Below are 23,261 nucleotides of genomic sequence, written 5' to 3'. Positions count from 1 at the left end.
ATGGACGGAGCATCAGAACCAATCAAACACTCACACCCAGTCAACAGATCTGGGTTTGATCCATCACCGTTCTTTAGCCCACTCTGCCACCCCAGTTCAGACATGGCCATATGCAAATCAGTCTGACCCTGTGCCTCATGGGAACAATCCAGCCCGAACTGCCAAGCTATGCCTTCCCTGGACCGGAAACAAGCTTCCTAGGACCGGTTTCTGGCATTTCAGCCGTCTTCAGCCAGGCTTGCTTGAATCCAGCGGCAAAGTGAGCAAGGGACTCACGTCTGAGCATACCCTGCCAACTTATGGCGAACAAAGCGGTACAAAAGGGGGTGGTGATGGACGGAGCATCAGAACCAATCAAACACTCGCACCCAGTCAACAGATCTGGGTTTGATCCATCACCGTTCTTTAGCCCACTCTGCCACCCCAGTTCAGACATGGCCATATGCAAATCAGTCTGACCCTGTGCCTCATGGGAACAGTCCAGCCCGAACTGCCAAGCCATGCCTTCCCTGGACCGGAAACAAGCTTCCTAGGACCGGTTTCTGGCATTTCAGCCGTCTTCAGCCAGGCTTGCTTGAATCCAGTGGCAAAGGGAGCAAGGGACTCGCGTCTGAGCATACCCTGCCAACTTATGGCGAACAAAGCGGTACAAAAGGGGGTGGTGATGGAAGGAGCATCAGAACCAATCAAACACTCACACCCAGTCAACAGATCTGGGTTTGATCCATCACCGTTCTTTAGCCCACTCTGCCACCCCAGTTCAGACATGGCCATATGCAAATCAGTCTGACCCTGTGCCTCATGGGAACAGTCTAGCCCGAACTGCCAAGCCATGCCTTCCCTGGACCGGAAACAAGCTTCCTAGGACCGGGTTCTGGCATTTCAGCCGTCTTCAGCCAGGCTTGCTTGAATCCAGTGGCAAAGTGAGCAAGGGACTCACGTCTGAGCATACCCTGCCAACTTATGGCGAACAAAGCGGTACAAAAGGGGGTGGTGATGGACGGAGCATCAGAACCAATCAAACACTCACACCCAGTCAACAGATCTGGGTTTGATCCATCACCGTTCTTTAGCCCACTCTGCCACCCCAGTTCAGACATGGCCATATGCAAATCAGTCTGACCCTGTGCCTCGTGGGAACAGTCCAGCCCGAACTGCCAAGCCATGCCTTCCCTGGACCGGAAACAAGCTTCCTAGGACCGGTTTCTGGCATTTCAGCCGTCTTCAGCCAGGCTTGCTTGAAACCAGTGGCAAAGTGAGCAAGGGACTCACGTCTGAGCATACCCTGCCAACTTATGGTGAACAAAGCGGTACAAAAGGGGGTGGTGATGGACGGAGCATCAGAACCAATCAAACACTCACACCCAGTCAACAGATCTGGGTTTGATCCATCACCGTTCTTTAGCCCACTCTGCCACCCCAGTTCAGACATGGCCATATGCAAATCAGTCTGACCCTGTGCCTCATGGGAACAGTCCAGCCCGAACTGCCAAGCCATGCCTTCCCTGGACGGGAAACAAGCTTCCTAGGACCGGTTTCTGGCATTTCAGCCGTCTTCAGCCAGGCTTGCTTGAATCCAGTGGCAAAGTGAGCAAGGGACTCACGTCTGAGCATACCCTGCCAACTTATGGCGAACAAAGCGGTACAAAAGGGGGTGGTGATGGACGGAGCATCAGAACCAATCAATCACTCACACCCAGTCAACAGATCTGGGTTTGATCCATCACCGTTCCTTAGCCCACTCTGCCACCCCAGTTCAGACATGGCCATATGCAAATCAGTCTGACCCTGTGCCTCATGGGAACAGTCCAGCCCGAACTGCCAAGCCATGCCTTCCCTGGACTGGAAACAAGCTTCCTAGGACCGGTTTCTGGCATTTCAGCCGTCTTCAGCCAGGCTTGCTTGAATCCAGTGGCAAAGTGAGCAAGGGACTCACGTCTGAGCATACCCTGCCAACTTATGGCGAACAAAGCGGTACAAAAGGGGGTGGTGATGGACGGAGCATCAGAACCAATCAAACACTCACACCCAGTCAACAGATCTGGGTTTGATCCATCACCGTTCCTTAGCCCACTCTGCCACCCCAGTTCAGACATGGCCATATGCAAATCAGTCTGACCCTGTGCCTCATGGGAACAGTCCAGCCCGAACTGCCAAGCCATGCCTTCCCTGGACCGGAAACAAGCTTCCTAGGACCGGTTTCTGGCATGTCAGCCGTCTTCAGCCAGGCTTGCTTGAATCCAGTGGCAAAGTGAGCAAGGGACTCACGTCTGAGCATACCCTGCCAACTTATGGCGAACAAAGCGGTACAAAAGGGGGTGGTGATGGACGGAGCATCAGAACCAATCAAACACTCACACCCAGTCAACAGATCTGGGTTCTATCCATCACCGTTCTTTAGCCCACTCTGCCACCCCAGTTCAGACATTGCCATATGCAAATCAGTCTGACCCTGTGCCTCATGGGAACAATCCAGCCCGAACTGCCAAGCTATGCCTTCCCTGGACCGGAAACAAGCTTCCTAGGACCGGTTTCTGGCATTTCAGCCGTCTTCAGCCAGGCTTGCTTGAATCCAGCGGCAAAGTGAGCAAGGGACTCACGTCTGAGCATACCCTGCCAACTTATGGCGAACAAAGCGGTACAAAAGGGGGTGGTGATGGACGGAGCATCAGAACCAATCAAACACTCGCACCCAGTCAACAGATCTGGGTTTGATCCATCACCGTTCTTTAGCCCACTCTGCCACCCCAGTTCAGACATGGCCATATGCAAATCAGTCTGACCCTGTGCCTCATGGGAACAGTCCAGCCCGAACTGCCAAGCCATGCCTTCCCTGGACCGGAAACAAGCTTCCTAGGACCGGTTTCTGGCATTTCAGCCGTCTTCAGCCAGGCTTGCTTGAATCCAGTGGCAAAGGGAGCAAGGGACTCGCGTCTGAGCATACCCTGCCAACTTATGGCGAACAAAGCGGTACAAAAGGGGGTGGTGATGGAAGGAGCATCAGAACCAATCAAACACTCACACCCAGTCAACAGATCTGGGTTTGATCCATCACCGTTCTTTAGCCCACTCTGCCACCCCAGTTCAGACATGGCCATATGCAAATCAGTCTGACCCTGTGCCTCATGGGAACAGTCTAGCCCGAACTGCCAAGCCATGCCTTCCCTGGACCGGAAACAAGCTTCCTAGGACCGGGTTCTGGCATTTCAGCCGTCTTCAGCCAGGCTTGCTTGAATCCAGTGGCAAAGTGAGCAAGGGACTCACGTCTGAGCATACCCTGCCAACTTATGGCGAACAAAGCGGTACAAAAGGGGGTGGTGATGGACGGAGCATCAGAACCAATCAAACACTCACACCCAGTCAACAGATCTGGGTTTGATCCATCACCGTTCTTTAGCCCACTCTGCCACCCCAGTTCAGACATGGCCATATGCAAATCAGTCTGACCCTGTGCCTCGTGGGAACAGTCCAGCCCGAACTGCCAAGCCATGCCTTCCCTGGACCGGAAACAAGCTTCCTAGGACCGGTTTCTGGCATTTCAGCCGTCTTCAGCCAGGCTTGCTTGAAACCAGTGGCAAAGTGAGCAAGGGACTCACGTCTGAGCATACCCTGCCAACTTATGGTGAACAAAGCGGTACAAAAGGGGGTGGTGATGGACGGAGCATCAGAACCAATCAAACACTCACACCCAGTCAACAGATCTGGGTTTGATCCATCACCGTTCTTTAGCCCACTCTGCCACCCCAGTTCAGACATGGCCATATGCAAATCAGTCTGACCCTGTGCCTCATGGGAACAGTCCAGCCCGAACTGCCAAGCCATGCCTTCCCTGGACGGGAAACAAGCTTCCTAGGACCGGTTTCTGGCATTTCAGCCGTCTTCAGCCAGGCTTGCTTGAATCCAGTGGCAAAGTGAGCAAGGGACTCACGTCTGAGCATACCCTGCCAACTTATGGCGAACAAAGCGGTACAAAAGGGGGTGGTGATGGACGGAGCATCAGAACCAATCAATCACTCACACCCAGTCAACAGATCTGGGTTTGATCCATCACCGTTCCTTAGCCCACTCTGCCACCCCAGTTCAGACATGGCCATATGCAAATCAGTCTGACCCTGTGCCTCATGGGAACAGTCCAGCCCGAACTGCCAAGCCATGCCTTCCCTGGACTGGAAACAAGCTTCCTAGGACCGGTTTCTGGCATTTCAGCCGTCTTCAGCCAGGCTTGCTTGAATCCAGTGGCAAAGTGAGCAAGGGACTCACGTCTGAGCATACCCTGCCAACTTATGGCGAACAAAGCGGTACAAAAGGGGGTGGTGATGGACGGAGCATCAGAACCAATCAAACACTCACACCCAGTCAACAGATCTGGGTTTGATCCATCACCGTTCTTTAGCCCACTCTGCCACCCCAGTTCAGACATGGCCATACGCAAATCAGTCTGACCCTGTGCCTCATGGGAACAGTCCAGCCCGAACTGCCAAGCCATGCCTTCCCTGGACCGGAAACAAGCTTCCTAGGACCGGTTTCTGGCATTTCAGCCGTCTTCAGCCAGGCTTGCTTGAATCCAGTGGCAAAGGGAGCAAGGGACTCACGTCTGAGCATACCCTGCCAACTTATGGCAAACAAAGCGGTAGAAAAGGGGGTGGTGATGGAAGGAGCATCAGAACCAATCAAACACTCCCACCCAGTCAACAGATCTGGGTTTGATCCATCACCGTTCTTTAGCCCACTCTGCCACCCCAGTTCAGACATGGCCATATGCAAATCAGTCTGACCCTGTGCCTCATGGGAACAGTCCAGCCCGAACTGCCAAGCCATGCCTTCCCTGGACCAGAAACCAGCTTCCTAGGACCGGTTTCTGGCATTTCAGCCGTCTTCAGCCAGGCTTGCTTGAATCCAGTGGCAAAGTGAGCAAGGGACTCACGTCTGAGCATACCCTGCCAACATATGGCGAACAAAGTGGTACAAAAGGGGGTGGTGATGGACGGAGCATCAGAACCTATCAAACACTCACACCCAGTCAACAGATCTGGGTTTGATCCATCACCGTTCTTTAGCCCACTCTGCCACCCCAGTTCAGACATGGCCATATGCAAATCAGTCTGACCCTGTGCGTCATGGGAACAGTCTAGCCCGAACTGCCAAGCCATGCCTTCCCTGGACCGGAAACAAGCTTCCTAGGACCGGTTTCTGGCATTTCAGCCGTCTTCAGCCAGGCTTGCTTGAATCCAGTGGCAAAGTGAGCAAGGGACTCTCGTCTGAGCATACCATGCCAACTTATGGCGAACAAAGCGGTACAAAAGGGGGTGGTGATGGACGGAGCATCAGAACCAATCAAACACTCACACCCAGTCAACAGATCTGGGTTTGATCCATCACCGTTCTTTAGCCCACTCTGCCACCCCAGTTCAGACATGCCCATATGCAAATCAGTCTGACCCTGTGTCTCATGGGAACAGTCCAGCCCGAACTGCCAAGCCATGCCTTCCCTGGACCGGAAACAAGCTTCCTAGGACCGGTTTCTGGCATGTCAGCCGTCTTCAGCCAGGCTTGCTTGAATCCAGTGGCAAAGTGAGCAAGGGACTCACGTCTGAGCATACCCTGCCAACTTATGGCGAACAAAGCGGTACAAAAGGGGGTGGTGATGGACGGAGCATCAGAACCAATCAAACACTCACACCCAGTCAACAGATCTGGGTTCTATCCATCACCGTTCTTTAGCCCACTCTGCCACCCCAGTTCAGACATTGCCATATGCAAATCAGTCTGACCCTGTGCCTCATGGGAACAATCCAGCCCGAACTGCCAAGCTATGCCTTCCCTGGACCGGAAACAAGCTTCCTAGGACCGGTTTCTGGCATTTCAGCCGTCTTCAGCCAGGCTTGCTTGAATCCAGCGGCAAAGTGAGCAAGGGACTCACGTCTGAGCATACCCTGCCAACTTATGGCGAACAAAGCGGTACAAAAGGGGGTGGTGATGGACGGAGCATCAGAACCAATCAAACACTCGCACCCAGTCAACAGATCTGGGTTTGATCCATCACCGTTCTTTAGCCCACTCTGCCACCCCAGTTCAGACATGGCCATATGCAAATCAGTCTGACCCTGTGCCTCATGGGAACAGTCCAGCCCGAACTGCCAAGCCATGCCTTCCCTGGACCGGAAACAAGCTTCCTAGGACCGGTTTCTGGCATTTCAGCCGTCTTCAGCCAGGCTTGCTTGAATCCAGTGGCAAAGGGAGCAAGGGACTCGCGTCTGAGCATACCCTGCCAACTTATGGCGAACAAAGCGGTACAAAAGGGGGTGGTGATGGAAGGAGCATCAGAACCAATCAAACACTCACACCCAGTCAACAGATCTGGGTTTGATCCATCACCGTTCTTTAGCCCACTCTGCCACCCCAGTTCAGACATGGCCATATGCAAATCAGTCTGACCCTGTGCCTCATGGGAACAGTCTAGCCCGAACTGCCAAGCCATGCCTTCCCTGGACCGGAAACAAGCTTCCTAGGACCGGGTTCTGGCATTTCAGCCGTCTTCAGCCAGGCTTGCTTGAATCCAGTGGCAAAGTGAGCAAGGGACTCACGTCTGAGCATACCCTGCCAACTTATGGCGAACAAAGCGGTACAAAAGGGGGTGGTGATGGACGGAGCATCAGAACCAATCAAACACTCACACCCAGTCAACAGATCTGGGTTTGATCCATCACCGTTCTTTAGCCCACTCTGCCACCCCAGTTCAGACATGGCCATATGCAAATCAGTCTGACCCTGTGCCTCGTGGGAACAGTCCAGCCCGAACTGCCAAGCCATGCCTTCCCTGGACCGGAAACAAGCTTCCTAGGACCGGTTTCTGGCATTTCAGCCGTCTTCAGCCAGGCTTGCTTGAAACCAGTGGCAAAGTGAGCAAGGGACTCACGTCTGAGCATACCCTGCCAACTTATGGTGAACAAAGCGGTACAAAAGGGGGTGGTGATGGACGGAGCATCAGAACCAATCAAACACTCACACCCAGTCAACAGATCTGGGTTTGATCCATCACCGTTCTTTAGCCCACTCTGCCACCCCAGTTCAGACATGGCCATATGCAAATCAGTCTGACCCTGTGCCTCATGGGAACAATCCAGCCCGAACTGCCAAGCTATGCCTTCCCTGGACCGGAAACAAGCTTCCTAGGACCGGTTTCTGGCATTTCAGCCGTCTTCAGCCAGGCTTGCTTGAATCCAGCGGCAAAGTGAGAAAGGGACTCACGTCTGAGCAGACCCTGCCAACTTATGGCGAACAAAGCGGTACAAAAGGGGGTGGTGATGGACGGAGCATCAGAACCAATCAAACACTCACACCCAGTCAACAGATCTGGGTTTGATCCATCACCGTTCTTTAGCCCACTCTGCCACCCCAGTTCAGACATGGCCATATGCAAATCAGTCTGACCCTGTGCCTCATGGGAACAGTCCAGCCCGAACTGCCAAGCCATGCCTTCCCTGGACCGGAAACAAGCTTCCTAGGACCGGTTTCTGGCATTTCAGCCGTCTTCAGCCAGGCTTGCTTGAATCCAGTGGCAAAGGGAGCAAGGGACTCACGTCTGAGCATACCCTGCCAACTTATGGCGAACAAAGCGGGAGAAAAGGGGGTGGTGATGGACGGAGCATCAGAACCAATCAAACACTCGCACCCAGTCAACAGATCTGGGTTTGATCCATCACCGTTCTTTAGCCCACTCTGCCACCCCAGTTCAGAAATGGCCATATGCAAATCAGTCTGACCCTGTGCCTCATGGGAACAGTCCAGCCCGAACTGCCAAGCCATGCCTTCCCTGGACCGGAAACAAGCTTCCTAGGACCGGTTTCTGGCATTTCAGCCGTCTTCAGCCAGGCTTGCTTGAATCCAGTGGCAAAGGGAGCAAGGGACTCACGTCTGAGCATACCCTGCCAACTTATGGCGAACAAAGCGGTACAAAAGGGGGTGGTGATGGAAGGAGCATCAGAACCAATCAAACACTCACACCCAGTCAACAGATCTGGGTTTGATCCATCACCGTTCTTTAGCCCACTCTGCCACCCCAGTTCAGACATGGCCATATGCAAATCAGTCTGACCCTGTGCCTCATGGGAACAGTCCAGCCCGAACTGCCAAGCCATGCCTTCCCTGGACCGGAAACAAGCTTCCTAGGACCGGGTTCTGGCATTTCAGCCGTCTTCAGCCAGGCTTGCTTGAATCCAGTGGCAAAGTGAGCAAGGGACTCACGTCTGAGCATACCCTGCCAACTTATGGCGAACAAAGCGGTACAAAAGGGGGTGGTGATGGACGGAGCATCAGAACCAATCAAACACTCACACCCAGTCAACAGATCTGGGTTTGATCCATCACCGTTCTTTAGCCCACTCTGCCACCCCAGTTCAGACATGGCCATATGCAAATCAGTCTGACCCTGTGCCTCGTGGGAACAGTCCAGCCCGAACTGCCAAGCCATGCCTTCCCTGGACCGGAAACAAGCTTCCTAGGACCGGTTTCTGGCATTTCAGCCGTCTTCAGCCAGGCTTGCTTGAAACCAGTGGCAAAGTGAGCAAGGGACTCACGTCTGAGCATACCCTGCCAACTTATGGCGAACAAAGCGGTACAAAAGGGGGTGGTGATGGACGGAGCATCAGAACCAATCAAACACTCACACCCAGTCAACAGATCTGGGTTTGATCCATCACCGTTCTTTAGCCCACTCTGCCACCCCAGTTCAGACATGGCCATATGCAAATAAGTCTGACCCTGTGCCTCATGGGAACAGTCCAGCCCTAACTGCCAAGCCATGCCTTCCCTGGACCCGAAACAGGCTTCCTAGGACCGGTTTCTGGCATTTCAGCCGTCTTCAGCCAGGCTTGCTTGAAACCAGTGGCAAAGTGAGCAAGGGACTCACGTCTGAGCATACCCTGCCAACTAATGGCGAACAAAGCGGTACAAAAGGGGGTGGTGATGGACGGAGCATCAGAACCTATCAAACACTCACACCCAGTCAACAGATCTGGGTTTGATCCATCACCGTTCTTTAGCCCACTCTGCCACCCCAGTTCAGACATGGCCATATGGAAATCAGTCTGACCCTGTGCCTCATGGGAACAGTCCAGCCCGAACTGCCAAGCCATGCCTTCCCTGGACCGGAAACAAGCTTCCTAGGACCGGTTTCTGGCATTTCAGCCGTCTTCAGCCAGGCTTGCTTGAATCCAGTGGCAAAGTGAGCAAGGGACTCACGTCTGAGCATACCCTGCCAACTTATGGCGAACAAAGCGGTACAAAAGGGGGTGGTGATGGACGGAGCATCAGAACCAATCAAACACTCACACCCAGTCAACAGATCTGGGTTTGATCCATCACCGTTCTTTAGCCCACTCTGCCACCCCAGTTCAGACATGGCCATATGCAAATCAGTCTGACCCTGTGCCTCATGGGAACAGTCCAGCCCGAACTGCCAAGCCATGCCTTCCCTGGACGGGAAACAAGCTTCCTAGGACCGGTTTCTGGCATTTCAGCCGTCTTCAGCCAGGCTTGCTTGAATCCAGTGGCAAAGTGAGCAAGGGACTCACGTCTGAGCATACCCTGCCAACTTATGGCGAACAAAGCGGTACAAAAGGGGGTGGTGATGGACGGAGCATCAGAACCAATCAATCACTCACACCCAGTCAACAGATCTGGGTTTGATCCATCACCGTTCCTTAGCCCACTCTGCCACCCCAGTTCAGACATGGCCATATGCAAATCAGTCTGACCCTGTGCCTCATGGGAACAGTCCAGCCCGAACTGCCAAGCCATGCCTTCCCTGGACTGGAAACAAGCTTCCTAGGACCGGTTTCTGGCATTTCAGCCGTCTTCAGCCAGGCTTGCTTGAATCCAGTGGCAAAGTGAGCAAGGGACTCACGTCTGAGCATACCCTGCCAACTTATGGCGAACAAAGCGGTACAAAAGGGGGTGGTGATGGACGGAGCATCAGAACCAATCAAACACTCACACCCAGTCAACAGATCTGGGTTTGATCCATCACCGTTCTTTAGCCCACTCTGCCACCCCAGTTCAGACATGGCCATATGCAAATCAGTCTGACCCTGTGCCTCATGGGAACAGTCCAGCCCGAACTGCCAAGCCATGCCTTCCCTGGACCGGAAACAAGCTTCCTAGGACCGGTTTCTGGCATTTCAGCCGTCTTCAGCCAGGCTTGCTTGAATCCAGTGGCAAAGTGAGCAAGGGACTCACGTCTGAGCATACCCTGCCAACTTATGGCGAACAAAGCGGTACAAAAGTGGGTGGTGATGGACGGAGCATCAGAACCAATCAATCACTCACACCCAGTCAACAGATCTGGGTTTGATCCATCACCGTTCCTTAGCCCACTCTGCCACCCCAGTTCAGACATGGCCATATGCAAATCAGTCTGACCCTGTGCCTCATGGGAACAGTCCAGCCCGAACTGCCAAGCCATGCCTTCCCTGGACCAGAAACAAGCTTCCTAGGACCGGTTTCTGGCATTTCAGCCGTCTTCAGCCAGGCTTGCTTGAATCCAGTGGCAAAGTGAGCAAGGGACTCACGTCTGAGCATACCCTGCCAACTTATGGCGAACAAAGCGTTGCCTTACATTGAGGACTTCACAAGACTGGGCTACCCAAGTGGAATACACCCTACTCAGGGGGTGAGTGATCCACTCACCTCGTTCTGAGCATTAGGCCAGGCTTCGCTTCACCATACTTACCTTGGTACGATCTTTTCGCAGTTGCTGCATCCCAGCTTGGATTTTTGACTCACCTGTGATGCCATCGTGGCACCAGGAATAGGTCAGTGTCACCACTACGGCTTATTCTAGACTCCCACGAATCTCCCAGCGCCCTCGTAATTCAGCATTCTCTATTCTCAGGTTGCCTTACCCCGTCCTGAAGAAGACTCGCAGCAGAGGTCCAAATTACCCTCCTTGCATTAGTTGAGTCGAAACGTCGACGCTCTCCACCAACACGAGACCTGTACCGCCTCCCCAAGCCCATTTCCGACATTGCATTGATGCATAACAAATTGTGTAAAAAAGTATTGTACAAATGTTTCACATTGGACAGGTCTCTCTATACTGGTTTTCTTTACCAGGCTGTTGTTGAAATTAATAGGAATTGTGTTCTTCCTAACCAGTGACTTTCACCTACACCTACCCATCACGAGCACGCCCATTTCCCCTTCTCTTTCCTTTTTGCAAACTTTTATCAATACAACATTGTGATTGAAGTCCTATATATAGAATAAACAGACTTTAAATAATTATATTTGTTGTGGCGCTCTAATTTACATTTAATATATCCTTGGTACGTAGTGGTTCGCTACATGGTATTAAATACTAGTGTTGAATGTGTGTGCAACACACACTAGATGGAATTGAATTCAGTTCTCCTTAAATAAGCCATGGACCAATTTTCTTTCATGACCGCATTATACCCAGGTCCAGTGACGATTTTTGGGTAGCCCCATTATTTGTAACGCTTATTCAATACATAACGACCCTCCTTGTCTCCTTGCCTCACCCGCCATAATCGATATAAGCGCTCCTCTGGCATAAGCTGAGTAGGAGGTGGCAAACAGCTGTCCGCGGTGGAAAAGACCAGAACATCGAAGTGGCCTAGATGCAGCACGCACTGCGGGTGCCCTAAGGCTTCCAAGTTCACAATGGCAAATGAAATATGTTGCTAATAGTCAAAAAATGTGTTTGAAAGACAAATGTATGCAATTTGTACAAGAGAAACGCAAACCTGTGGTTTTCACTTCAACTGAAGAGATTTAATGAGTTGCTTGTAGGCTTAGGGGTTCATTATGATGTCCGCCCACCATTATAACGGGGATGGGACCGACCGCCAGATGTGCAGCCATCCCACCGGCCCAATTTGGATGCGCCTGCCATACTGGCGGGTGCATCCTGTCCTTTTACCATTGTTGACTGTGCTGCTGGCTGCAGCACCGTCCGCAATGGTAAAAGTGTATGCACATCATTTCTGTGCACCATGTGGCAGGCACCGTGCGGTGCCTGCCACTTGGTGCAGGGATGGTACCCCCCAAGTGCACTGCCCCACGGCCCCACCTCCTCCAGGGGCCCGCAACGAGCCCCCAAAGCCAATCCCTGCCAAGCTTTCCATGACTGCATCACCGCTGTGGAAAGGCCTGTCCGCAAGCCACATCGTAATTTGGCTGACGGTGCCTGCTAGGCACCGCCACCATGTTACTGGCCCAGCACTGCCCTTGCCGACCGGCAGAAAGCAGCGGATGGACTTTACGTCCGCCGCGTTACCCCCGCCATCTTAATATGGCGGTGGGTACTTCACGTTACGATGGCGTAACAGTCGGAGATCGTTACGCCATCGTAATGAGCCCCCTAGTGTCTTAATTATGCATGTTACATCACACTTGCTGATGAGATGAAAATGACATCCTTGGTACTAAAACATATTCATGACTGTAACACGTGACACCAATGCATTTCGGGTGGAAATCACTCTTCGTCAGGGGTAACTGTAATTTAAAGAAATTACTGATCACATATGGAAAATATGGGAAATAGCTTCACAGGTTCAAACACAGACACAAAATAAAATCTTGCTTGACTATAGAACCAACTGACAGATTATTGCATGCTTTGTGCACTAAATCAAGATTGACAAGCCAGCATCAACAATAGAGGAGACTAATGTGTGAGTGCTGTAAGCACTTCCTGATACAAAAATGAACAATATGCCCAATGAGGCGTGAGCAAGGAAAAGGAAAAAAGAAGAATAGAACTCAAGGCAACACCAAGTTCCAGCATTCACTTGTGCTGATATACCAAACTGTGGTTAACACACAGTAAACAATGTGAAGTGCAAACCTTGAAGCATACAATCAATGATTCCGAGTGTTCCATTAGGGGCGTGTCAAGCAACTTTACCTATGATGTATCATCAATAGTGCGCAACACCTAAAATCATGAGTCACGCTGAACACAATGTAGACCAAACTAAATGTAATCCCTATGGGTCAAAAAAACATATGACATACTAAAGGGGTTCTCAGTCTAAAAATGCGGTAGTAAGAAAATACCAACACCTGAGTGAAAAGGTGGAAAAACACATACCTGAAGAAATATACGGCGGGTGTAGCCTTCAACTGACAATGCGGTTAAGTACTAGTGGCCCTAAAAGATGAAAAAAGAGTGAAAGTGAGTAAAGAAGCCTTGTCACAATGGTTCCAAACATGTGAGCAAAAAGATAATGGAGCGTACAAGACGATTCTTGGGACTCCGAAGCCAACTACGCCAACGTGACACCAAAATAAGAAAGTGTGTCTCGACCGATAAGTGGAACTGGTTAATAAGCTAACAAACAGTGGTGTCAAGGGCCACTGAAATTGTTGTACGCACGGCATGCCAAAAAATAGACAAAAGACTAAGTAACCCAAATGAGGAGTTATAGAGGAACTTTAATCTATGACTGAGAGTGTGCGCGACTACGAATAGATAGAAAAGTGATAGAGATACAATAGTGAAAATAGGTTAAAAATCACCTAATGAAAAAAACGTTGTGTCCACAATGGCAATGACTACACTGTATACGTTACTTAGAAACACGTTTTCTCAGTACCTGTACTATTAGTTCAACAAAGACAATGGCAGGGGTAGTTGACCCCATTTTTAAAAATGATCGCAATGTGCAATCTTTGACAGAAAACGGTGTAAACAAAATGATCAATGTTTGCACGAAGTCCTAAATGCAAATGAAACTTAACACTGCGTTTTAGTCGACTTTATGTGTAACATAACATGACCAGTGATAGGAAACATATCATGCAATGCACACTTGTTAGCTAGTCAGTGTCATAAAGGCACGGAAAACAACATCAAAGGAAAGAAAACAACATGAGAAATACACAACATGTGCAGTATATACATCAGATGCTGGGCAGTGCCATGTGTCTATGATGCATGACCGCAAGATTACTCTGACAGCTAGAAAAATATAATAGATGCATGTGGTATTCAGAAGGGAGTTAAAGAAAGCAGGAAAGTTTCAACTTGTTGTTCAGACCCATGGGGATAAGACAATCCAAGTATTTAATCCAGTGCGTCTCACAGTGTGGTAAACGTTTCTGAGTACTAACTTCTGGATTCGCTACTATGATTTCTAACACCGCGAATCTAAGTTGAGCAATGTTGTGATTATTATCCATCCAATGTACCACAAGAGATTAGTTTCTGTTCTTGTGTAGGATCATACTTTTGTGCTCGGTAATGTGCACCTTGATGCATCTTTCAGCTTTGCCTACATAGATCAATCCGCACAGACACTTAATCGCATTAATGACTAGTTAGGAATTGCAGTCTGCGAATGTTTTAGTTGAATCAGTTTTCCAGTTTGTGGGTGAGAAACGGTGTTGACCACGTCATCCCTTTGGGTGGAGTGACCTCCTTCTGTGAAGGTGATGAAAACATTTCTTTCAGATTAGGAATGTGTGTGTATGTAAATAGGGGTTTATTCAACAAAAGACCTTTTGAAGTTCGATTCTGTTTGCAATGGTGCGCAATGATCTGTTTGATGGTGTTGAATAGGGTTAAGAATCTGAACACGAAGACCTCCCATGCTGGTTTCACAACTTGTTTTTTACATAATGTTGAACGATCCAGAGTGGACGTGCGATGTACCTCCATTTGATAAATCGGTTTTTTAACTCAGTGAGTGTCTGTGTGCTGACATCACATCTGACATGATCCATTCCACACCTATGAATTGTGAGAATGGTAAGTGAAGCTTCAACGATGGAGGATGAAAGCTACTGAACAGAAACATGTTTTTATGAACACTGGGTTTTTTAAAGACTTGGGTGGAGACAGCCTGTGGTTTAAGCTCAAGCTGAACATCCAAGTAGGTGATGTTGTTCTTGTGGATGACATGTGTGAACTGGATCCTGGGATTCTTCAAATTGAGATCTGATATCTGTTGTTCAAGCAAATCCCTACTGCCATGCCAAATCACAAACATAGCATCATTGTATCTTAGATACATGATACGATTTGTGCAGCAGATATCAGAATTGTAAATGAAGCTGTCCTCAAATTTCGACATGCAAATGTTGCCATAACTAAGAGCCCCAGAAATCCCATGGATGTGCCAATCTTCTACAGATAGAAAGGTTCCTTCCACACAAAGTAACTGTGGACACTGCAAAAGTGGAGCACTTCTAACAAGAAAACTTTAGTCACTTGAACCTCATCTGAGTTGATCAGTACCCATTCCACAGCCTTAATACCTTCATAGTGTGGTATGTGTGTATATAACGAAGCAACATCTATGGTACAAAGCCACCATTGCTCCATGTCACTCCATGTCACCTACTTGTAGGAGTGCCAGATGCTTTTAAAAAATCAGTGGTGCCGTGGAAATAGGACCGCCACTTTTGCACATTCGTAACCGGTCGATTTCTCCCTGTAAGATGAGTTTTTTCTAAAATAGCCACTCATACTCTTTGTTGCTTCAGTTATCTTTGGAAATTTTGACGTTCAGCACCGGATCCCATCCCCCTAATGTTCCAGAACACAAGGGTTAATGTCGCTCTGGACATTACCATACAATCAAACAGTGAATGTCTCCCTTGTAATAATCTCCTCCTCGTCCCACAAAATCAACAGACAGCATGACCTCCGAGACAAAGAAATAAAGTTTCAACTTTCTGAACGCGCTCCGCCAATTTACTGTGTTCATCCCGCAGCAGTCCTAGCCCCATTGACACAGCACCTCTGTCCTATTGAAGAGTGGCCTTAGTGTGGCTATGGCTGCCAGAACTTTATCAAAATGTAGATGGATGGACGCCTTCAGCAGATTTGTCACCTTATGTCTGTGGTGGGACCGTCTTGTTTAATAGAATTTCTCACACTTTGATCATAGGACCTTTTTAGGTCGAGCCTAGGCGGCGCTTGCGCTGTTTGCGAGAAATTCTGTATTCAGTCTATTGGCTGTGAGCACGCCCATGTATTGGCAATGTTTCTTTGTTGTGCCATTCAGAAGTGATGGCTTTCTATTGGTACATTGATTTCAATTGTCCCTTCTTTGGGTGCTTGGTTCAGCCCAGGCGAATTCACTAAGTGATGGTTATGGTCGACCTCACTTGCTTCCTCCTCGCACAGCGCGCAATGGCCCCTCCTCCCGTCTGGTTTTATTTTGCCTGCCTCTGCTCATGTTTTTGCAGGCTTGATGAAAGGTTCACCATGCTTGTTATTTACATGGAGCACTGCTTAGAAGTTCCTGCACCTTTAAATCTTGGCTGGAAGATGTGGGTGTGTGCACACCTGCACACATCTGATAGACTCGCCGTACCAGGTTTGTTAGTGACCAGCCAAAGTGGTTCCATTTGTTTTGCTAAAAAAAAAAAACATCTGCTAATTGAGATCGTGACAGGAGATCTGTGCTTCCAAAGCTGCAGGAAAAATGCTTTTTTAATCTAATATGACTTTTTAGTTGGACGTGGAAAGCAGGCATGCTATGGCGGAGAACCTAGGCGGTTTTCTGTTTGTCCTACTCTGTGAATTGGGAAGAGTGGTTTCAGTGCAGTGGTCTCAGATCATTCAGTCACACTGCAGTGTAACCTGCAAGGTCTGCATCCTTGGTTTGGCGTCGCCAGTACATCGCTCACCTTCTGCTGCAAAGCTGTGATTGTCTTTATGCTGTTCAAAGTCATCTAAATTGACATTGCACTGCAGTTCGTCGTTTTGAGTGTGTTATACAAAGTTGAAGCTCCTTACCTCTCGGTGAAAGGCCGAGATTAGTTATGTGTCTGTTGCCTATGCCCTTCCTATTGACCCTTATTAAAGTTGCACATGACGAGGGTATTTGGGGAAATGCCATCAGCCACGGCATAGCACGAGTCTCTGGAGTATATTAAGTGAAACCAGTCTAAAATGGACTGGAGACTTGCAGCCGCATTGCAGCAAGGCTCTGAAAGAAAATACATTTTCCTTCAAAGTCACCCCTCTTTCTCTGCTTAATTTGAAACGTGTTTCGTGCTCCTGGGCAGGCACCCTATTAAACCCGGTGATACTTGGCTCACTGGAGCTGAAGCATTTAGTCACCTGAAAAGTTGCCCACAAAAATGACGTGGGGGAAGTGGAACCGCTTGTCATTTGTTAAAATCGGCACGCTGTGCTGTTTGGACTTGCGGGGTGAAAAAGTAAGACTCTCAATTATTGACTTGTATATTTGTTCGGTTAGTGTGTAGTTGACCGCTGGCCCTCTGGGGAGATTCATGTATGTGCAGTACTGGCACTGCTGTGCTGCCTTCCACCACCGCAGTGCTGCAATGTTCTGTATGCAGCAAGTTGTACACTGGTCTCAGACAGCTGGGTTAGAGAAAGCACAGGCCTCCAGCGCTCTTAGGAGCGTTGAGAGAGGCCGCTCTATCCAATCCAGTCGCTGCTTTCATGCTGTGAAAGCAGCACCAGGATTGGGTAGTGCAGTTTCCTGCTTCCGGGGCTTACCAAAGACGCGGGAGGGAGGAGATCATCACGCATCGAAGAAAATAAGGAATTTTGTTATTTTTTTTGTTGTGCCCCCCCCCAACCCTCGCTACATGCCAGTCGCCGCAGACGGTCACAATGATCATTTGTGGATTATTGGTCCTGGATATGGCAATTCTAGATTTAATTACTCTGTCACAACACTGAAACTGGGCTTCATCAACTGGATGCCACTGCTGGTCTCGCTCCCTGAACTCCCAATGGAACATAACTACCGTTGGATTAACTAACGTTTAGCAAAACTAGTCAGTTTAACAATACCATCTCGTGCCTGCCTGGCAGGAATGTACTCAGGCGCGGCTGGCACAGGTTAGAGCAGTGGGACGGGGTGAGGTGGGAGGGAAGTAGACAGATGGCGGAATAGGTAAAATAAAAAATAAAATAAAATAAAACCACTTATTTTAATTTGTATTTCATTTTACCTATCCCGTCATCTGTCGACTCCACCCCGTCCCACTACTCTTCCCTGTGACAGCTGCACCTGGGTGTACTTCTACAACAAGTAACACATCCCACTTCAATAAAATTATATTCCCTTCTTCCCTCTTTCCTGTCTCCTCCTACCACCCATGCTGAGGGACCCATTTTCCGAAGCCTTAGAGTGGACCAAACTAGCAGAATTCGTCGTTTAGGCCTTGACACGCAGCCTGCCAGTTTGACAGGAAAGTAAAAGCAGTGTTCAATGTAAAAGTGGATAAAAACGTGCTGGAAGCCATCTTGTTCGCCTCTAGGGTTCTCTTTAGAAAAACAGAAGAAATAGGTTGGTTCTTTGTTAATATTATTTGTATGATGGTGTAGTTGCAGTCTGTAATTATTGTGGTAGGTGTAATTGTTTCCGCCTTGACAAAACCTTCTAGTTCATGTTCTTTCCTCCGCTTTTTTCTCCCACCACTTCCCCGAACTTTAATGTGCCCAAACAGTGTGTGCGTGTGCGTGTGCGTGTGCCTGTGCCAGTGCCAGTGCCAGTGCCAACAATGCAAATCCTTTAAAGAGACACCTACGTGTTTTTCGCAACAGATGTTGGTGCTGCGGTGATCCGAGTCAGCAGTGTGGTTATCTTGAAAGCCAGTTGTCTGATATGGTCACGATCTTGTTATTACGATTGGGTTAGTATGTTTTGGAAGAAAAACTGCGGGTTCCGATCACGTTCTGAAATTGCAAAACGAATCGCCCCCCCACCCGGTCTTTTTAAACTTGAGCACTTTTTGTCTAGGCCAATTATGTATTTTATGGAAAAATATATCTTTTATAAGAGCCCCAAAAATCGATTTGTACAAGGCCTTGTTTGTTTTTATTCATTTCGTTCTTAAAGTTCTGACGACTGGTTCGTTGCATGTGTCCCTGACAGTAGTAGATACGTTAGTTATTTCATTTTAGCACAGCTCAAATATTCAATATTGACGTTTTAAAAATCCTTGGTACTTTATTTGACCATAGTGTGCTATAGGGGTGGAGGGGCACTCGGGAAAACGCTATCACAACATTTACATTTATATGTTAATGAGACGCATTTCTAGTCTTGTCACTTCAGAAGGAGCTGCGTAAATATGCTTTTTCTATAAATTAAACCAGTGATACCTGGTTTTCCTAAGGAGTAGCGGTTCTCTCATGTTTTCGCTGTAGTGCGAACACATAAAGGTGTTCTCTCAGGGCTCGCGCTGCATGGGGACCTTGTCGTGGAGCGTGGATGCAGTCGTGGTAGCTTCATCTGCATTGAAAGCCACTGGCCATTATCAATTGTTGGATTTGTTTCACCCTCGAGTGCCGCACCAGAGGCAGTCATCTGGTGGTTTTTGCAAGAAATGCTGTTTTTAGAAAAGTGTGTGTGTGTGTCTATAATTTTACATACGTGCTTTGCAAATAATCAAGAATGTGTTTTCAGGCCAGGTTTATTTTGTCTGTCTATTTATGGGTGCTTGTGTGTGCGAATAGGCATGTGCCTGCGTGTACTTATGTTTGTAACTGTGGATATATATATGTGTCTGTAAGTGTGTGTGTATACGAGTGTGCCTTTCTGTGTGTTGGTATCCAAGCTTGCATTCAAGTGTGGTAGCTACTTGGGTGCTCCTCTACGTACTCTTATGCATGCACCACATTTGAGTACATTGGTATATTAATACACATACACATTTTCACCAATGTGTTTGTAGCTACTACTGCTCACAGAATGTACACGTTTGGCAAATTACAGCATAAGTAAATTTATTGTGTGGTGTATATGAAGTCAAGTAGCAATCCTGGCAGGAAGATGAGCTTGTCAGTAAACGCACCACTTCTGGTGGAGGAGCAGAAGGTTATCACCTTTCTTAGAGAGATGTATTGCCCGTTTGTACATGATCTGAGATTCTGGAAGAGCTATAAGATGGTATTTGAATGTTTTCATCTTGCATTTCTCGCTTTGTGTGTGTGCATCTGGTATCACTTTAGTGCAAACCTAGCCAAAGGGCAGCGGAGTTCTGCACATGGTCAAAGTCAATGAGTGATAGGCAAAGTAGTGCTTTGTGGGCTGCTATTTGGTAGCGGAGTAGTGCATGGTGGGCCTTTTTGTCCAGCTTGCTGTGCTTCTTGATAGTGGCTTTATATGGAGGGTAAAATGTAAGTTGTGAGTTTGTGCAGAGTAACTCGGTGCGACCACTGTGTTGCTCCAATATTGCATGGGCATAACTTACAACACATTATTTTGATTTGTTTTCAAGTGCGCCCATGAGCTCATTGCGTGCTCCAGGCTTTCTCCAGGAGGTAGTTGATGATTATCAAACTGTTTGCATTTAATTATTTTAGTTTTCTGACTCATTGGGTAGTCTGATAATGTACTGCATGGCCAAACACTTATAAGGTCACATAGGCAAGTCCTATTTGTCAATGCTTGTTTTAATAGTTAGTGATTGCTATTATACAACAGCCAGTGTTTAAGCAGGCGGTAGCCTCCTAAGAACAAGCATTAGCAATGCAATCTGTCTCGCCTTTGGGACCTTATATGTATTTAGCTATGCAGCACATTAGCCTGGGTGCTGAAACATCTACTATTCTTTAACATAGAGTGAAAGTAAGCTACAAACTGCATGACACGCCAGGTATGGGACCACATGGAGAGAAATATTGCCTTTCAGCGGGAAATGGTATCGTCCAAAGCTCTCTTTTAATACAAAATCGGGGCCTTCAGTGTTCATATCACTGAAAATACAAGATTTGAAAATAATAATATTGTCTATGGGTTCCCGTGGAAGACAATTTATATGGACTCGAATCTAGAGAAGTCTAAAGCGATTCTGGTATTTTACTGAGTTCTGCTGGTCTTTTTCTATTAAGACAGTTATATAGAGGCAGTTAACAGAAACAAAAAGTCCCTAAGCGGAAGCATACAAGTCCTAGGGCTGATCTCCAGAGCCCACAACGTACATACACATATAAGTATATACTAAAGTATATACAAGAGGTCTCGAATTCTCGACCTAAAAGCATAGGGCACGTGGTCATATTTGTACTATGCATTGAGCACTGGTTAAGTGTGTGCATGTGTGTTTCTCTGTGCTCGCGTGTGTGTTTGTGTGTGCTCGCGTGTGCTCGCGTGTGTGTTTGTGTGAGTGGGGTGTGTGTGTGGTGTTAGTGTTAATAGTCAGCCTTTTGTCAATCCAGGGCTGATAAATGGTTTTCCTTAGAGCTAAATCACACAGACCTGCTATCTGCAACATAATTCAAAAATAGGGGCAGCAAGTGCTATTGAAACGCAATTATTAATATTTATGAAGATCTCTCTTCACTCACTGTGTAAAATAATGCTTTTTATTTCCCTTACAGTTTTTCTGGGTCCTCTTGGTCATCTTTGTCTTTGAAGTGCTGATGATCTTAATTAATCTCCTCTTTGAAAGTCAGGTGAGTTGCATAATTTATTATGTTCTGGAACTCTAAAAAGTTTAGAATGATCATAACAGTAACGTTGGCCTGGTATATTTTATGTTTTTCTGACATTTAACATGGGCTTATTCAACACATAGACAGACACTGTGCACCCTCTGTCAGCCTAGTCTACCCACTTCGGCACACGAGACTCTAATACATTTTCGTGCTATAATTAATTTATACTATTCATTAAGGTGCACATAACTTCCCGCAAAAATGTGTTTCCTGATTACTGTCACTTCCTCAGGGCCACATGAATTATATTCAGCGTTCTGCGATTTTTCAGTTCTGCCTTTTACGTCTTAATTGCATCATCAACATTCAGTCAGATTTCCTCATTTTTTGTTATGAATAGTGTTCCTTCAAAATTATCAGTCAAAGGATAAGTGCTTACCTAATTTGAAATCATATAGAGCAATGTTAGTATGACAAAGTTTCAATAACAATCATGATAAAAAGAAATTACATATAGACAAAGTGAAAATTGGTTCAACAATTTTTTCTATTTAGTGCCAGTGAGAAAAAAAAACATACCCATTCGTCAAAAAACAACGTGACACACACACACACACACACACACACACACATGTTAATATACAGCATATAATTGTTACACATTGAATTGTTTGGGGTACGACCCCATGTACTATGAGAGTCGCTAAAAGGGTATGTAAATCAAACAGTCGACCGAGTTTCAATCCGTTTGCAATGGGGGATCATCATCATCAGGACTCCGGATAGAGAGAGCCCGAGAGCATACTGGAAGAAGTGAAAGAAAAGGAAAAAAGCATTGTTAATGCATCGGTTTCGCCTATGTAATGAATAAAGAGCTGTTTTCATCATTCATCGTCTGAGAGAAGGAAAGAGCTTCCTGACAGATAACACGGGAGTGCAGAGGATGTGGCGCAGTGGCTAGAGCTGCCGACTCGAGATGCAGGGATCCTGTTTCGAGTTTCAGCGGCCCAGCGCAACATCCTGTGATTCTATGCAAATCAATTAATCTCTCTGGGTGATAGTGTTATATAAATATGCTGCAATAGTAAAAGGCAAACCTTTATGAAATTATAGTTCCACCAAAGTGGATGTAACAGTAGTTCTGTAGAAGGAAACTGATAAGAGAAGCAGATTAGGAACAAGCATGTGTTACTGCAGGAACATATGCTACTGCCAGTAGAAATGGAGAAAAGGTAAGTGGCATGCACAGGAACCAATAAGAAGCCAGGAAAGAGAGGAGGCGGGTTGTAAGTCCCTTTTAAGTTTATATTAAAAACAACGGATTTCTCAAGCACAGCGCAAGAGCTGTGCAAGCGAAGCATAAAAAGCAATCAATAAAATGATTATGGGAAGACACGTTATTACACGTTCTGTGTAATTACACGTCATGCTTTACTCACACTGATTCACAAAAGGGCTGAAAAGGAAAACGAAGAATGATCAGAAAGGAGATGATTCTAAAAAAGCGTAATCCTAGTAAATTAACGGTAATAAATCATGGATGTTTCTTGTTCTACATTTGCAGCCATGGGGTTGAATTGCTTTCACGGCTCCTGCAAGTCTCTCCTTCCCTCTAATACGGAATCATTTTCGTTTTTTTATCCTGCCAGCCCCTACAGCTACTCACTTTGGGCGGGCCGTAAACCGGCCCACCTAATGGTCTAATACAGGGAGAAAGCTGAATCTGAGTTATCTCACGCGGTGGGCGAAGAGCATCTGAAAATAGGATTAGAGAGAGTATGTTACCAAAAAGTAAAACAATGACCATGTTTGCTGGGCATGTTTCATGCACAAATCTTTAAAATGTAAAAGGCTTTGGGTT

At 47.7% G+C, this 23,261-nt stretch overlaps 1 protein-coding gene across 1 annotated transcript in view; it reads left to right on the top strand.

Moving 5' to 3' along the window:
* Window positions 1-23,261, top strand: part of LOC146784531 (tetraspanin-15-like) — a 284,252-nt gene that overhangs the window by 148,467 nt on the left and 112,524 nt on the right. The window contains exon 3 of the mRNA XM_085633458.1: window positions 21,344-21,418. Coding sequence (XP_085489584.1) covers window positions 21,344-21,418 — 75 coding nt within the window. The remainder of the gene's footprint in view (window positions 1-21,343; window positions 21,419-23,261) is intronic.

This window comes from Triturus cristatus, chromosome 11, assembly GCF_964204655.1.
Source record: "Triturus cristatus chromosome 11, aTriCri1.1, whole genome shotgun sequence".
NCBI classification, from domain to species: domain Eukaryota; kingdom Metazoa; phylum Chordata; class Amphibia; order Caudata; family Salamandridae; genus Triturus; species Triturus cristatus.
The sequence above is the reverse complement of the archived record's forward strand: the minus strand, read 5'-3'. Positions and strand labels throughout refer to the sequence as shown.